This window comes from Neophocaena asiaeorientalis, unplaced genomic scaffold (assembly GCF_003031525.2).
Source record: "Neophocaena asiaeorientalis asiaeorientalis breed wild unplaced genomic scaffold, Neophocaena_asiaeorientalis_V1.1 scaffold204, whole genome shotgun sequence".
Lineage (NCBI taxonomy): Eukaryota > Metazoa > Chordata > Mammalia > Artiodactyla > Phocoenidae > Neophocaena > Neophocaena asiaeorientalis.
The window spans coordinates 363,597-380,944 of record NW_020173922.1 but is presented as its reverse complement, the minus strand read 5'-3'; the positions used below and the strand labels follow the sequence as shown (position 1 = coordinate 380,944).

Below are 17,348 nucleotides of genomic sequence, written 5' to 3'. Positions count from 1 at the left end.
TCCTATCTCTCACACTCTTCCACTTTACTAAAATCTTAAACATCAATATCAGATGTGGAGGGGAAGTGTTTCTCTTATAATTTATGAAAAAATCAGAGGGACTTGAAAACATGCCCTTAACTTACCCTCATTACTAACATTGGAAGTAAAAAATTAAAGAGCTATTTACTGACTATGCCCATAAGCACCTAACTCTCCACTCTAAGGTAAAATCAGTGATCCTCACCAAACACTACTATACAATTTTAAAATTTAATGTAAACATTAAAAGGGGCGTTTAAAAATCTCAAAATGAAACTAGTGATTCTACTTCTAGGTATATATACCCAAAAGAACTGAAAGTTGGGACTCAATCAGATACTTGCACACCAATTCTCATAGAAGCATTATTCACAATACCCAAAAGACGGAAACTTATATATGCAGCAACAGATGAATAGGTAAACAAAATGCAGTATATATGTACCATGTAATACTATCCAGCCTTAAAAAAGAAGGAAATTCTGAGACATGCTACAACATGGATGAAACCTGAAGACACTTTGCTAAGTGAAATAAGCCAGACACAAAAAGACAAATATTGTATGATTCCACTTATATGAGGTACCTAAAATAGGCAATTCACAGAATCAGAAAGTGGATTTGAAGTTACCAGAAATGGGGGGGAGGGGGACAGGATGGAGAATTATTGTTGAATGAGGTACAGAGTTTTTGTTTAGTTCTGGAAATGGACAGTGGTGAAGGCTGCACAACACTGTGAATGTGCTTAATTGTCACTGAATTGTACACTTAAAAATGGTTAAAATAGTAAACATTATGTATGTTTTTCCACAATAAAAATGGCCTATTACTCATAATTCTAGAATATTCTACATGAATTGTTATATAGTCTATTAGTCTAACAAATCAATATACCATCATCATCTTCTAAACTCCACTTTTTCCCTTGTTTCATCTCTTCAATTTCCTTTTTCAGTTCCCCTATGTTTTCCATGGCCTTTTTACGTTGTTCTTCCCGCCATTTCTCTACCCTTTCTTTTCGCTTTCTCATTTCTTCTTCTAGCTTATTCTGGTCAAAGTTCTTGGGGGGAAAAAAAAAGAGAAACAGAGAGAGGGAAATAAGGATCAACAATTTTACTCCAAGTGACATTCCAGATAACTTCTCCAAAGTATAAAAAATGGAAAAATAGATGTACACAAAACTCCTAAATTTAGACCAGATTTAGATCATACATCTTTTAAATATATTCAGGAATAAACTAGCAAAATGAAATCACAATAAAAAGCATCTTCAACTAAGAAAGCAGACACACTTCAAACACCATAAATTAATCTCATTTTAGTTACAATATGTGTGCAATATGCACACATGAATTCAATTTCTCCCTCTAAGTGGAATCTAAATGAACTAGCAAGCAAAGTTCCCTAGTTATTAGTTATTCTCAACTTTAAATCCTCCAAACTCCTCCAAGACTGCCTCTATGAAAAGCAATTTTCTATTACAAATTACTGAGTAAATGAAAGCTATTTATCAACATGATTAAGAAGTTTTGATCTTTTAGCCTTTAGGTCTAGGTTTCCTAGGAACAGCCATTCTAAAGCCTGTATCAAGATTATTAATAATACTCTCAAAAGGAGAGAGTAAATCATTTGCACAGTCATAATCAGGGACTTAAAGATTAAGCAATATAGAAATCAAAATTTTAGACACGCTACGTTACAGGTAGTTATGGAAATACACATGTATAAAAGTCAAAATATTAATAAATGATAATGATGATGGCATTTTGGGCACCTAGGATTACAGAGAATTACTTCTGACTTTCCAAGTATTTTATAATACAGTTATATTATGTTTGTATTTTTAAAATAAGTTTACTTCTTAAACAAACAAAAAGCTTTGATCCTGAATTTATATCCTTTATAATAATTCCATCCTCTCTGAAGATGAGCTCCAGAAAGCTCATGTGTTTTTCTCAAGATCACCCACTCATTCAAGACTAGTAGAAACTAGATCAGAAACCAGACTCCCAGACTTCTTGTGTTATATCTTTTCTTAGATACACTGCTCAGAAAGCAGGTCCCTTAAAAAAAAAAAAAAAACACTAAACAAATAGAACTCAAAAAAAAAGAAAAAAAAGTGAAGCTATAATATATTCTAAAATGGGCAAAAGATATGACTAGGCATTCTAAGAAAAGTGCAAATAGTAAATAAACTTAAAATATCTTATTTAATTAATAGTTTACATTATGTTCACAGCATTTAAAAATATTTACTCAGGGGCTTCCTTGGTGGCGCAGTGGTTAAGAATCCGCCTGCCAATGCAGGGGACACGGGTTCGAGCCCTGGTCTGGGAAGATCCCACATGCCGCGGAGCAACTAAGCCCGTGTGCCACAACTACTGAGCCTGTGCGCTAGAGCCCGTGAGTCACAACGACTGAGCCCACGTGCCACAACTACTGAAGCCCGCGTGCCTACAGCCCGTGCTCCGCAACAAGAGAAGCCACCACAACGAGAAGCCCGCACCCTGCAACAAAGAGTAGCGCCCGCTCGCCACAACTAGAGAAAGCCCGCGCACAGCAATGAAGATCCAACGCAGCCAAAAATAAATAAATTAAAAAAAAAAAAAAAAATATTTACTCATATTTAAAGATATGTAACTCAAAATAACAAGAAACCAATTACACTGGCAAAAATTAAATTTTGAAATATCCATGTTAGCAAGAATGTGAAGAAACAGACATTTTTTCATGTCTAAAATCGTAAAACTTATACAACTTTTTTGCAGAGCAATTTGATACTATTCATCAAAATGTTAAATGTATACAGCCAGCCCTCTGTGTCTGTGAGTCCACATCCTCAGAATTCAACAAACTGTGGATCAGGAATTCAGGAAAAAAAGTATTTTTTTCAGGAAAAAAAGTATTCAGGAAAAAAAATTCCAGAAAGTTCCAAAAATCAAAACTTGAATTTGCCCCATGCTGGCAACTGTTCACATAGCATTTACATTATGTTTACAACTACTCACACAGCATTTACGTCATATTAGGTATCATAAGTAAACTAGAGATGACAATGTATGCGGGGAGAATATGTGTAAGTTATACTACATCATTTCATATAAGGGACTTGAACATCTGAAGATTTTGGTATCTGCAGGAGTCCTATAACCAATGCCCCTAGGATACTGAGGGAAAGCTATATATATATACCCATTGACAAAGTCATTTATTTTACTGATACCAATTTACCCTATACTGTATTCACAAAACACATGTGTACAAGGATTAATATATCATTGTTTATAACTACAGACTGGAGACAGCCTAAATATCCATCTACTTTTTATCAACAAAACACTATGCAGGCATTACAAACAACAAGCTCTACCTCTGTATGCAGCTACAGAAAGATATCCAATATTTAACAAATGAAAACAGAAAGGCATTCTACTTCTTAAGTTAGATAGCTCGTATACTGCTATTTATTACTCTTAAGACCTTACATATTGATAAAATAATTCATAATTTAAAAGTGACAAAAAGCAAGGCACAGAATAGTGCATATAGTATGATCACATTTTGCACATAAAATTAGATAATTTGTATAGATATGCAACTTTTTTCTGAAAAATTTTCTCATGGGACAACTATTATTTTACCTGTTTATTTTACAAATCTATTATCATTTACTTACAAATAAAACACACAGCATTAAAAAACAAGAATTTGTCACTACAGAAACAAATTTGATATTATACGATTACTTATGTTAGTAAACATACGCCGGCATCCTTTTCTTTTTCATCCTCTTTGTCATCTTTGTCTTTTTTCTTCTCTTTAGAACTTTCCCCACTATCTGTTTTCTCTTTGGACCTAGACCTACCAAAAAAGAGAGAGACAGAGAGGGACATCATCTATTTGTTTTTGGAAACATTAATTTTAGAATACTTAGACTTGTATTTTACTTTTTATGTAAGAAATAAACTTCCAAGAGTCAACTGAATTTTTATATACCATTAATAAACACTTTGGAAATAAAATGAAGAATTAATCCCATGAAACTAACTGCAAATATTATTAGATATCTGGAAATTGACCAAAGGAAAACTGGACACAGCATATAAAAATAATTACAAAATTTAAATAACAAAATTAAAATTTAACAAATGGAGAAATACACGAAGACATTAATAGTCTACAAGACAACTGATATATGTAATAATATTTAAAATCCCAACAGGCGGGGCTTCCCTGGTGGCGCAGTGGTTGAGAGTCCGCCTGCTGATGCAGGGGACACAGGTTCGTGCCCCGATCCAGGAAGATCCCACGTGCCGCGCAGCGGCTGGGCCCGTGAGCCATGGCCGCTGAGCCTGCACGTCCGGAGCCTGTGCTCCGCAACGGGAGAGGCCACAGCAGTGAGAGGCCTGCATACGGCAAAAAAAAAAAAAAAATCCCAGTAGGCTTGCATTTTGACCCTACTTAGGGCATCTAATAATGAATAAAATCCCTTAATTGTAACGTAATCAAATTAGTTGACCTTTTTCCCTCCTCTATGATTGGTGCTTTTTAAAGCATCTTAGAAATTTTTCCAACTTTGATGAAGATACTCTAGAGGTAAAGAAGATATTCTCTAGTACAAACTCCTAAAAAGTTTATAGCTTTGCCATCTAATTTGGTTTTTAATCTGTTTGGAAATGCTTTTTGCGCACAGAATGAGGTAGCCAGTCCTATTTTATTAAAGGATAGCAAATGTCCCTAACACCATTTATTGGAAAATCTTTGTCCTACTATTTACAATGTCACCACTGTCATTTATCAAATGACCTTATATGCATGGATCTGATTCTGAGTTCTTTATATGGTTCCAGTGATCTACTTGTCTATCCTTACAATAAAGCAACACTCTTAATTTCTATAACTTTATGACAAGTCTTGATACCTGGTAGTGCAAGCTCTCATAACTTGTTCTTCAAAAGTGTTTTTATGCCCTTTGCATTCCTAATTTTATAATCAGCTTATCAAATACTTTTCTATTCATGTCTGCTAAGAACTTTTAAACATCAATGTATGTTGAAGTTAATAAGATGCTTTTCCTGAATCTACTTAGATAACCAAGACTTTTCTCCTTGAATCTTATTAATGTAGAGGATCATACTGATTGATTTTCCAATGTTAAACCAACCTTCCATTCCTGGAATAAATCCAACTAGTTTATGATTGTATTATCTTTTTTATATATTGTTAAAAGCAGCATGCTAATCCTTTATGTTTAGACTGAGTATAGCCTATAATCTTTTTTCACACTGCCCTTGTCAGGTTTTCCTCAATCATCTTATTAATTTTCTTCATTTTATGAATGTTTCTTCTTTCTTAAGTCTTTGTTCCTCAAAAGTATCATTACAGAGTAAAAAGACAAACCAGAGTAATATATCTGCCCCTCACATAAATGACAAAAAACAACTATCCAGAATATTTAAAAACAAAACCCCCCTATAAATCAAGTTTTAACGACAGAAACAACCCAATAGGAAAATGAGCAAAACATTTAAACATGTACTTTAGAAAAGAGGAAATCTGAATGACCAAGAAACATATGAAAAAGTGTTCAACTTCATTAGTAATCAAGGAAATGCAAATTAAACCATAATCATATTGCTATTACATGTCTAACAAATAAACAAAAATCAAAAGGACTGACAATACCTAATACTGGCAAGGGTATGGAGGGATACAATTCTCATATACTGCTGGAAGTATAATTAGTACAAACTCCTTGGAAAGCATTTCGGATTACTTAGTTAAAATGAAGCTATGTTTATTCTATGACCATGTAACTTCACTCCTATATATATACACCCAAGGGAAACTCATATACATGTATACTAGGATATATATACAAAAATGTTCATAATAGCCCCAAAGTTAAAACAACCCAAACATCCATCTCAGTAGAATGGATAAATAAATAGTGGTATATTTATACCACAGAATAGTGTTCAGCAATAAAAATAAACTACTGTTATGAGCAACACAGATAACTCTCGATGTTGAGCAAAAACGCAAAAGAAGACAAGACTCATTCATGTAAAGTTAAAAAACATATAAATCTAGACTATTCTTTTTCCAGTTATACACACAGGTGGTAAAACTATAAGGAAACAATTAGGACACAAATTACTAGCACAGAAGTCAGGAGTGTTTTTTTTGTGTGTGTACGCGGGCCTCTCACTGCTGTGGCCTCTCCCGTTGCGGAGCACAGGCTCTGGATGCACAGGCTCAGCGGCCATGGCTCACGGGCCCAGCCACTCCACGGCATGTGGGATCCTCCCGGACCGGGGCACGAACCCGTGTCCCCTGCATTGGCAGGCGGACTCTCAACCACTGTGCCACCAGGGAAGTCCCCAGGAGTGTTTTTATATAGGGAAGGAGGGAGCTGGGTTAGGGAAGGGACATGGAGGGCTTCCGGGGGTACAGAAAATGTTCTATTTCTTGACTTTGGTGGCAGTTACATGGATCTTGCTTTATAATTATTTAATAAGCTGCATGTTTATATTTCCCTCATTTCTCTGAATTTATATTTAAAAATTTAAAATAATCCCAATGGGCATTATTACACTGACCTTGACAAAATAAAAGTAAAATTTATAAAGTAAAATAAATGACATGGAAAAAGTCCTCATTAACTAATATGGAGAAAACAGAACAAATCCATACATCCCATGACACCACTTTAGAAACAATAATGGCAAAGAACAAACCACTAACAAGAGAAACAAAAAGAGTAAATGTATTATGTCTAATAGACATAAATAATATCTCAAAATTGAATGGTACTGACATCTTAAGGAAACAGGTACATTTAACTTACAAAAGCAAAGTTCACCCATTATGAATAGCCAATCAGCAATACACACTATGAGTAAAAAAGTTATTTGTCAATCAACATCGGAAATGCCAAGAAAATAATTTCAAAGGAAAAAACATAGTTCCCACAAAGATGTATATAAAATGCATTTCTGACCATTAATAGCAGATATTCAATAAAAGAACAATGCATTATGAGTGTTAAAACTAATAGAATCTAGCATTTTCTAAAAGCATTACAAGCTTTATAACCTATTGAAATAATTCAGCTAACAGCTCACGGCAGCAGCCAAATTCAGTATTTATAAAGATTTTTTTTAAAAACTGTAGGGAAGAGAGACAGTTCCCAACCTACCTATTCTCAGCTTTCTTGCTTTTATTGCCAGGACTGGAGGATCGGGATCTCCGGCCCCGGCTTCTACTCCTCGAACGTCTCCTGTCTCGACTTCGAGATCTTCTTCGCTCTCGACTTCGATCTCTCTCTCTACTTCTGGAACGCCTGAAAGGGGACACTTTATTTATTCTATGACCAAGTGGAACGTCTACTTCAGACCATGGTTCTGCCTCATGTTGAAAGAAGCTTCTTAATTATTACCATTATTAAAGACAGATTTCAATTAACTATCACATCAGCTAAACAGGGAACAAGTAAAGCCAGTCCTTACAAGTGGTCAATGAAATAAATGATACTAATTTCAAAGCCATGTTTGTTGAAAAACAGAGGAAATATGTAACAAGAGCTGTTTGAAATTTATGACCTATAGCAGAAAATCTAAATTTCAAAGACAGCTGAAACCTAAGTATAAGGATGGGCAGAATGGGGCTGTGGAAAGATCACAGATATGAAAATTAGGAGACAAGAATTTCTACCCTGGTACTACTAATTAGTGACATACATAGGGCAGATCAACTCTCTGGGTCTCAGTTTCCTCATCTGTAAAATATGGAGACTTCCCCAAATAATCTCAAAATCCTTCTTGCTCTAAAATCTTGTGATTCTTTCACACCAAAAAGTCAAAGACCAAATCTTTAACGACCAATTTCACTTAACAAGTACTTGACTGAATTGTATGAAACTGTTCCTGGTACCACATAATATAAAATTGAATAAGTTAGTGTTATCCACATTGTTACGAGTGAATATTTTCCCGAAGTACCAGGTGACACTTTTGCAATCTCTCCTTCCAATGTCTGAAAAAGATAAAGTCAAAGTTTTTTCTGTGATCAGTTCACAGCACTTGTATAACCTTGTCTTCTTTCCCATTTTAATGAGAAACTTTATGAGAAATCTTTTTTTGGTGTGGGGAAGATTATTTTTATTTAGAGACTGTTTTCTACCTCCAGAAGTTATGGCTGCTTGGGTGGTACCATGGAATATTTAATCAAGTTTAAAAAAGTTAGGATGTTCTTTGGTTAAATCTAAAAAAGTTCTTTAAAATAGTTTCAAACGGAGTATGGAGATGGCTCTGCCCTGTTTCCTTCTCCTGTCAGCTCTAGCAGTTGCTCTGAAGACAGGGGTCAGCTTTCTTGGGACAGGATTAGACTAGAACCCCCCTGATGGCATATTACATTAGCTTTTACTTCACTGTTTGAAAATGACAGTGGAAAGGGGAAAAAAAATACTGTTTGAATGTTCTAGGCAAATCACTTCTGTACCTCATCAAACAAGCTGGGGTAAAAGCAGAGGGCCTGCAAAGGGGCCACTAAATTCTAGTCCAAAATTTTTGAAGAAGCCTGATTTAGCTGAGAAGGTCCAATTTATCAAGAGTCCTGTGGAGATTAATGTCTTACCTCAGACGCTTCCTGTCTCTTGACCGAGATCTTCTTTTATCCCTGCTACGAGACCTCTCTCTCCTTCTATCTCTATCCCTGCTTCTAGACCTTCTGTCATCTCCACGTTTACTTCTTTTGTCTGAGGGTGAGCGACTTCTAGATCGACTTCCAGAGCGTCCCCGTGATGCTGATCGCTTCCGATAGTGGCTGGATTATTAAGTTAAAGATTAAGCTTAGCAAACACAGCTTCTATCACATTTTATTTATTTTATTATTTTCTTTAAAAAATCTCAGCAGATAAACATTGAAAGGACTTCTTATACGTAAACTTTTTTAAAAGTAGGGGGAAAGAATGAACTCTTCTGCTACAGCATACTGTCCTGAAAAAGAAGGAAGGACAGTAAGCCAAAGAGACCAAGTTCCTGCCTTTGGGCCTCAAGCAGCTTGCATTCTGGTAAAGGAAGAGAGGACAGGCAAGTAAAGAAATAAGTATACAATATGCATTTGGTGGTACAGAGAAAAACGGATGAAAGTAAAGGAAAAAGAGAGACAGTGGGAGGTAGGAAGTTTGCTCCTTTACACCAGGTGATTAGAGAAGGCCTCACTAATAAAGTGCCATTTCAGAGGTTTGAAGGAAGTAAAGGAAGGAACCATGGAGATATGTGAGGGAGAAACTTTCCAGGCAAAAGGCACAGTAAGTGCAAAGACCCTGAAGAGGAACCTTGATTGGTGTGTTTAAGGAACAGCAAGGAACCAGATGTGGTTGGAGTTGAATGAGTGAGAGAAAGTGTCATGAGATGAGGTCAGAGGTACAGCATGGTAGCCAAATGTGGAGAGCCTTATAGGCCATTATAAGGACTTTCTCTTTTACTTTGAGAAAAGATGAGAAACTATTGGAAGATTTTAAGCAGAGGCGTGACATAACCTCCCTACTATTTTTAAAGCATTACTCTGGCTGCTGAGGGGAGAACAAACCAAAGAAAGGCAAGGACAGAAGCAGGGAAAACAGGTAGAATGCTACAGCAATCCTCCAAGTAAGAGACAGCGTTGACTTGGATCAGAATGTCTCCTGTAGAATTGTTGAGAAGTGTCAAACTCTGGATATTTTAATGACTAATTAAATGTCAAGTGCAACAGCAAATCTAGTACACAAGCCAGGCAAGGCAGAGAAGTGGGGGAGAAGGCCGAAGAGATAGAAAGGACCTTCTTGGGAAGGGCCCTGAAGGCTGTGCTGAAGAGTCTCACTTCATCTTGGAAGCAGTAAGAACCAACAGACATGAAAGCAAGGAAATGACATAATCTTATGTTCATTTCAGAAGTGTCACTCTGGCTGCAGTGTGGAATCAACTGGGAGCGCAAGATCAGAGGAAGGTAACTTGAGGCAGGTGTAGCAGTCTGAGTAATAAATGATTAGGGCCTGAATTAAGTCAGGGAGAGCAGGAATGGTGACTGCGTGCAGTATCTAACTAGATGTAGGCAGCAAGAGAGAATAATCAGTCAAATAAATATCACTTCCAGGTTTCTGGTCTGGGTGGCCAGATGAACAGCAATGCTTTCACAGAGATTTAAAAGACCTTTACATGAATTTTCTGTAGTTATGGAAATACTCTTTATCCAGGTGATGGTTACACGGTTCATATATGAGCTAAATTTCACCAGCTCTACCCTTAAGCATTGACCATTTCCCTGACTATTAATTATATCTCAGTAAACTACTATTACCTTACTTACTTATTATTTATATCCTAGATATAAATGATCTTTCAGTCACAGCTAAACATTAAGCAAATACGCACATTTAAGATAAAAATCTCAAGGTCCCAAACCAGGTAACAATCTGAAATGTTGAAGACATATCAGAGTTCTAATAAAACCTCCCAGTTCTCAGTTTAAAAAGGATAAAAAACACATAACAAAGAAATTTTAAATCTATGTGCGAAATAAATGCCCATGCAACAAGCATTTACTGTAGTCCAAAACAAACCTAGTCACGTAGTATTGTAGGCGATGTAAAAATGTTTGGCCACACACTCCTTTCAATTAAGAAAATACCACACGCGCACAAAAAACTAAAGTAGAGAGCGACAGGGGCCAAAGAAATGTTGCAAACGCGAAGTGGTGAGAAATTCAACTGAGGTCGCTATTGACTAAGGCGATACGGGTAAGCTCCGCGGAAATGGCGGGATGTAGTTGACGTCCCGGAGGTGTGTTCCCGCTCCAAGGGCTGGAACCGGCCGATGGCCGTGTAAGGGAACCCTGTGCCCGCCGCCGACCCAAGTGCCTCAGCCGAGGTCCCCCAGCCCCTCTAGTAGCCGCGGGCAGCGCTGGCCGCACGTGGGGTCGCACCGGGCCAGGCCCGGCCCCGCGGCCACCTCGATCCCGCCTGAGGAAGGGACTCCCCGCTCGCCCGCCCAGCGCGCCGTCTCACCGTGACTCCCGGCCCATGCCGCAGGCCGCGGGAAAACGGCGCCCTTCGGGATCACGCGCAGGAGAACCGGACAGAGTAGGAGGCCGCACAACCCTCAGCACGCCGGGCGAGTAACAGCACTAACAAGCTGCAGCAGCCACAGCGGTAGCCACCATCCGAACGCGGGCAACGAAAACAGGACGTGGTGGCGCCAGCGGCAGGAGGAAGGAAAAAGCGGGCCGGAAGCGGCTATCGTTCCACAGCGCCCCCTCTCGGCTGGAGGCCTCACAGTGCCGGCTGCGCCTAAAGAGGTTGCCTCGGCCGGGTTTTCCCTGCACAGCCGCGGAAGCCCCCGCGCCTTGGTGCGGTAGAGGGTGGAGCCTCAGCCGCCATGCAAGCCTTGGGAGGGTCTTTCCTACAGGGGGCACTGAAACGCCATAAGCAACCCCAAGCTGCCCCCGGAAGTGTACTGACATCTAAGCGATGCTACAAACATCTCCATTCACTCTCACCGTTTCTATGTGCATTCATTTAAACATATTGTTACGTGTCAGGCATGTTCTACCTTCCAACGAGCTTTCAATCGCGTGGCAGACATAGGCATTAACAAAAACACAAGCAGATGTAATATAACAGAAAAGAGATTCTACCATAGGAAAGGGGTTCAGAAAGAGTTCCCTAAGGAAGTGACCTTTGAGGTATGATTTGAAGACTGAATAGGAGTTAACTTGGTGAAGAGGACGAAGAGCTAAAACTACGTTACACAAGATTATGGTTCTCAACATTGCCTGCGCTTAGGAGCTTAAAAATACATATACGGATGCGTGTGTTCCATTCTGATACTCTAATCTGATTGGTCTGGAGTGCTTCCAGTACACTGGGAATTTTAAAGCTTCCCAGGTGATTCTGAAGTACAGTCTGGTCAAGGCGAAGAACGACTCGCCTAGTGGAACTTACGCTGCAATGTTGTTTTAGCAGAAAGCTGTAAAGGCTTTGGGGACAGGCTCTCACTTGCTTTACGTGCTTCTGTACTATTTTATGTTCTTACACATACAGATGATAGAAAAGTTCCATATTTTGACTGTGGCAGTCATTGCATGGATGTTTGTCAAGATTCATTGAACTGTACGCTTTATTTTTATTTTATTGTTATTTTTTTTGGCCGTGCCCCACAGCCTGCGGGATCTTAGTTCCCCAACCCGGGGCCCCTGCAGTGGAAGCGTGGAGTCCTAACCACTGGACGGCCAGTGAGTTCCCTGAACTGTATGCTTTAAATTGGTGTGTTTTATTGTATGTAAATCTTACCTCGATAAATTTGAATTTTTAAAAAATGAAACCAACGAGTTTAAGACTCTAAGACTGGCTTCTGCTCTTCCTCTGTGATTTATTGCCCACCTGTGGCTGCAGGGCAGACCATGCCGAGTAAGGAAGGCCTGAGCCAATATATGACAGAATGGACACCAATGAGGGTCAGGTATGAGAGCCATTGTAAATTGCTTGTATGTAGGCTGAAGGTAAGGAGTGTGGAGACACTGACAAGTGGTCAGATTCTGGATGTATTCCACAGGCAGCTTTCCAAACACTAATTGATAAAATGGATGTGAACTGCAAGGGTAAGGGAGGAATAAAGATGACTCCCAGGTTTTGATCCGAGCTACTCTGGATTGTGGTGAATTTGTGGAGATGAAAAAGGCCTGGGTGCAGCAGATTTGGTGGGAAAAGGAGAGAAAATCAGTGTTTCTGCCTACTAGATATCCAGAAGGAGATAATGGCTGAAAGGAAATATATAAGTCTGGAGTTCAAAGGAGAAATAGAGATTGGAGAGATAAGGGTCATAAGCACTTTATAGAATGTATACAGATCTTCCTCAACTTAGGATGGGATTACATCCTGATAAACCCATCTTAAGTTTAAAATACTGCAAGCGGAAAATGCATTTTAATATGCCTAACCTACCCGTCTTAACTTAGCCTAAAAAAATAAATAAATTAAATAAAATAAAAAATAACTTAGCCTAGCCTACCTTAAACGTGTCAGAACACACACATTAGCCTGCAGTTGGGCAGAATCATCTAACACAAAGCCTATTTTATAATAAAATGTTGAACATCTCATGTAATTTATTGAATACTATACTGAAAGTGAAAAGCAGAACAGTTTTAAGTGGATCATCATGGACTGGGATCTGCAGCTCTCTGCCACTGCCCAGCGTCACTAGAGAGTATCATACTGCAGATGGCTAGTCCAGGAAGAGATCAAAATTCGAAATTCAAAGCACGGTTTCTGACGAATGTGTCACTTTGACACCACCATAAAGTCAAAAAATTGTAAGTCAAACCACCCTAACTCAGGGACTTTCTGTATACAGTATTTGAAGCCAAGGAACTGGATGAGGCCATGCAAAAATTGATATAGCTGGAACAGATTTTTTAAATCACTTACTCAAATGCCTTGATTTTAAGGGAGAATACTGAGACATGGGAAACAAATTTAATCCCAGATCACTAATCTTCTTGGAATCTAAACTGGAACCAGAACCCAGCCATCTGATACCCAGGCCAGAGCTCTTTCCAAGATACTTCATTTCTAACTCCCTTTTTTTTTTTAAATAGTTTTATTTTCTTTTTTAATATTCATTTATTTAGTGGCTGCCCCAGGTCTTTAGTTGCAGCATGCAGGATCTTCAGTTGCAGCATGCATGCAGGATCTAGTTCCCTGACCAGGGATCGAACCCCAGCCCCCCACACTGAGAGTGCAGAATCTTAAACACTGGACCACCAGGGAAGTACCTCTAACTCCCTTTTAAGAGAACATATTCACGTGACAATTCTAACTGGCTTTTTGTGCCCACAGCATATTTACGGTAAGTTCACAGCATTTCTATGTCCTTGAAGAAACTACTTTTATCTATTAGCAGAGGTGAAAGAAGTAATTATAGTCTACTATGTCTCCAATACATCACTTATTTAGCAAACTGCCCTGGCTTCCAAAGCAGATTTTGATTCTAACTAACCTAGTTCTGAATCTCATAACCCTCTTGCTGTTTTTACACCAACTGTGTGTACACACATGCATTTATACAGCTAATAAGACTAAAAATCTATGGCCAAAGATGTCACCTCTCGACGACCATCCTTTGTTGTTGTCTTCTTTTTTGGCTGCACCTCACAACATGAGGAACCTCCCAGACCAGGGACGGAACCCGCGCCCCCTGCAGTGGAAGCGCAGAGTCTTAACCTCGCGGGCCTCTCACTGTTGTGGCCTCTCCCTTTGCGGAGCACAGGCTCCGGACACGCAGGCTCAGCGGCCATGGCTCACGGGCCCAGCCGCTCCGCGGCATGTGGGATCTTCCCAGACCGGGGCACAAACCCATGTCCCCTGCATCAGCAGGCGGACTCTCAACCACTGCTCCACCAGGGAATCCCTGTCAATCTAGTTTTAACTCATAAACATTTCAAATCCCTGAAATTTCTAAGTAAAAAAAATTCTTCTTAATTATTCCAAACACTAATAAACCTGCATTTCCATTTGACATTATTCAACATGCTTAAGCAAATACTCATGTCTTCTCTTTGAAATAAATTTGATAATGACTTACAATTACTAAAACTTTGCATGTGTAAAGTGACAAAATGGAAGAAATAAAATGTGCAATTGAAAACCCCTAGTGTCTTCCCAGGGATTGGGGAGAGTGTGACAAATTCAAGAATACTATCCAATCCTCTGCATATTAGATTTGTATGGAATTAGGAAAAATGTGTGCTTGTAATCTTACCCTAAGTCAAACGAATAGACAAATTGTTATACTTACTCTCCATCACTGTGGTTCAAAATAAAAAAACTTTGTGAGTAATAAAAAAAAGTCTATATCACAAGAATTAATCAAACAGACGATACAAAAAAACTAGGGAAATGTAATACCAAGTGATAAAAAACTTATGCTTTATACTCTTTTAAGTCAAACCTTCCAAATATGACAGTGTTACCACATTAGTTAAAAGAGTATTTGTGCTATTGGGTTGAATACGTCAGTCAATTCTTCAAATTCCATTTTTATATCTAATCATTCTATGCCTATTGCTTAAAAAACATACTTCTGAAAATCTAAAACTCAAAAGTAAAAATTTCCAATTCTGAGTTTGGTAATAAAATTTTTCATAAATTAAAATTAATAAAGATTTCATAAATACCTTTTAATTTCACATGTATGAATCTTAATCATTTCCTCCATTAAATATTTATGCTGGAATAAAAATTAAGATACTGGGGCTTCCCTGGTGGTGCAGTGGTTGAGAGTCCGCCTGCCGATGCAGGGGACACGGGTTCGTGCCCTGGTCCGGGAGGATCCCACATGCTGCGGAGCGGCTGGGCCCGTGAGCCATGGCCTCTGGGCCTGCACGTCTGGAGCCTGTGCTCCGTGACGGGAGAGGCCACGGGGTGAGAGGCCTGCATACCGCAAAAAAAAAAAAAAATTAAGATACTGACGCAACGAGAAAAGATAAAATTGGCTACCTTATTCAGCCCTTATAAGTTAAAATGTGCAAACTTAACACTAGACAATTCAATTTCTTTCATTTTATTTTTAAGATGGCTCCATTTCTCAGGACAGAACAATACAAATACAAGATTCAGTCCTTGGGACTGGCTGAGACAACATTCATCTGCTCTCCTAAAAGCACTAGCTCAGCTCTCAAAGAGGAATTACAAATCTGAGAAGTTAGGGAAAGGTGTAGACTAGGAATTCTAATTAAACAAGAAAAATCGATTACTGACATTGGTACTCTAATCTTCACATCAGTATTAATACAAACTCAACCCTTTCCAGTCAGGGAACCTGCCATTCCATTCCTAATCAAGTGGTTTTAAAACCTCAAAAAGTAAAAGAATTTCATAAAGGTGTAAACCAATATGCTTCCTTTAGAGTCACTGCAATATAGAAGAGAATTTTTTTTTGTAAGCTTCTCTTCCTGAGTTCTGCAGGCTTCATGGTACTTCAGAGCCCCAATAATCAAGCAGTTCATGACAAAAGATAAAAGTGAAAAAGTAGACACAGAGATCTGTGAAAACTTCGCCCATTTTGCTATAAGTATCCATTGATCGATTTATCACTTCAGCAGGAATTCCGGATAACAGAAGCGCAGCTGTTAGCACTGTTGTCTTTATCTTCTTTTCACCCTGCATAGAGAAAGACTTCAATAAATCTTACAGCTTTCAGAAGACTACTTAAGCTCTATAAAAACATCAGTGCTGCTATTTTTGCCTAACTGATTTCAAAACTGTTAATGAAGTTTCAAAATATCAATCAATAATATATGAAGAAACATTTACTGAGCATATAATATGTAAAGCAGCAAACTGCTAGGCAACAGGGAAAAGACACCATTCTTGCTATCAAAAGTTAAAAAAAAAAGTCTTATCTTGGAGGCAAGATATAAATAATAATTTAAGATACATACAAAAGCTCAAGACAAAAACAGGAAAAGTATTACCAGACAGGACATAAATAATTGCTAAATGAATGACATGGATGACGTGTGCTATAGTGGCTCAAAGGAGACAGAAATTACTCCAGGGTTTTACGTATAAGTAAAGCACAGGGAAGGATTTCAGAAGGAAGTGGAATTAAAAACAGGCCTTTAAGAATGAGCAAGATTAATCTTATTATAAGGTTAAGTCTCACGACAACAAAAGTCAGAAGAGTGATAGGTGTACTGGAGGACAGTGAATAATTTGTAACAGAATCAAAGGAACATTCTGTAGAGTCAGCCCTAATTGCCATCCAAACGAATTCACGTTTGTTTACATATGCAGCAGAATATCACTGAACATTTATTTCCTAATATAATTTTCTAGTCTCATTCTTTAAGAGATTCAAGGCTGAATTTTCATTTAATTTATTGATTTGGTATCACCAAATCCAATCACACAGTTCAAAACATTTTAAATATAAAAAGCTATAGTTACCCAAGAGAAATCAAAGCCTATGTCCACAAAAAAACCCACTCAGGAAAGTTCTTTGTTGCTTTAGACATATTAACCAAAAATTGGAAACAACCAAGACGTCCAGCAATAGGTAATTAGACAAATTAATGGATACACTCACTCAACGGAGCATTACTCAGGAAAAAAAAAAAAGAGAGAGAAAGAAAATGAACTACTTATGCACTCAACAATATGGATGAATATCAAAAATATGATGCTGAATGAAAGAAGCCTTGCACAAAGAAGTACATACAGGAACGATCCCATTTAAAATAAGTACTAAAAAAAAAAAAAAAAATAAAATAAAATAAAATAAGTA

At 38.1% G+C, this 17,348-nt stretch overlaps 2 protein-coding genes across 3 annotated transcripts in view; both read right to left on the bottom strand.

Moving 5' to 3' along the window:
* The window catches only part of DDX46 (DEAD-box helicase 46), a 55,521-nt gene extending 44,280 nt beyond the window's left edge, over positions 1-11,241 (bottom strand). For both annotated transcript variants that reach the window (XM_024752320.1, XM_024752321.1), the window contains exons 1-5: positions 11,069-11,241; positions 8,659-8,847; positions 7,223-7,366; positions 3,786-3,882; positions 916-1,081 (exon numbers count right to left, since the gene is read on the bottom strand). In XM_024752320.1, the coding sequence (XP_024608088.1) occupies positions 916-1,081; positions 3,786-3,882; positions 7,223-7,366; positions 8,659-8,847; positions 11,069-11,085 (613 nt within the window). In that variant the 5' untranslated portion in view covers positions 11,086-11,241. The remainder of the gene's footprint in view (positions 1-915; positions 1,082-3,785; positions 3,883-7,222; positions 7,367-8,658; positions 8,848-11,068) is intronic.
* Positions 11,242-15,607: 4,366 nt separating this feature from the next.
* CAMLG (calcium modulating ligand) overlaps positions 15,608-17,348 on the bottom strand; it is an 8,974-nt gene continuing 7,233 nt past the window's right edge. Inside the window, exon 4 of the mRNA XM_024752471.1 lies at positions 15,608-16,222. Within this exon, the coding sequence (XP_024608239.1) occupies positions 16,031-16,222 (192 nt within the window). The 3' untranslated portion in view covers positions 15,608-16,030. The remainder of the gene's footprint in view (positions 16,223-17,348) is intronic.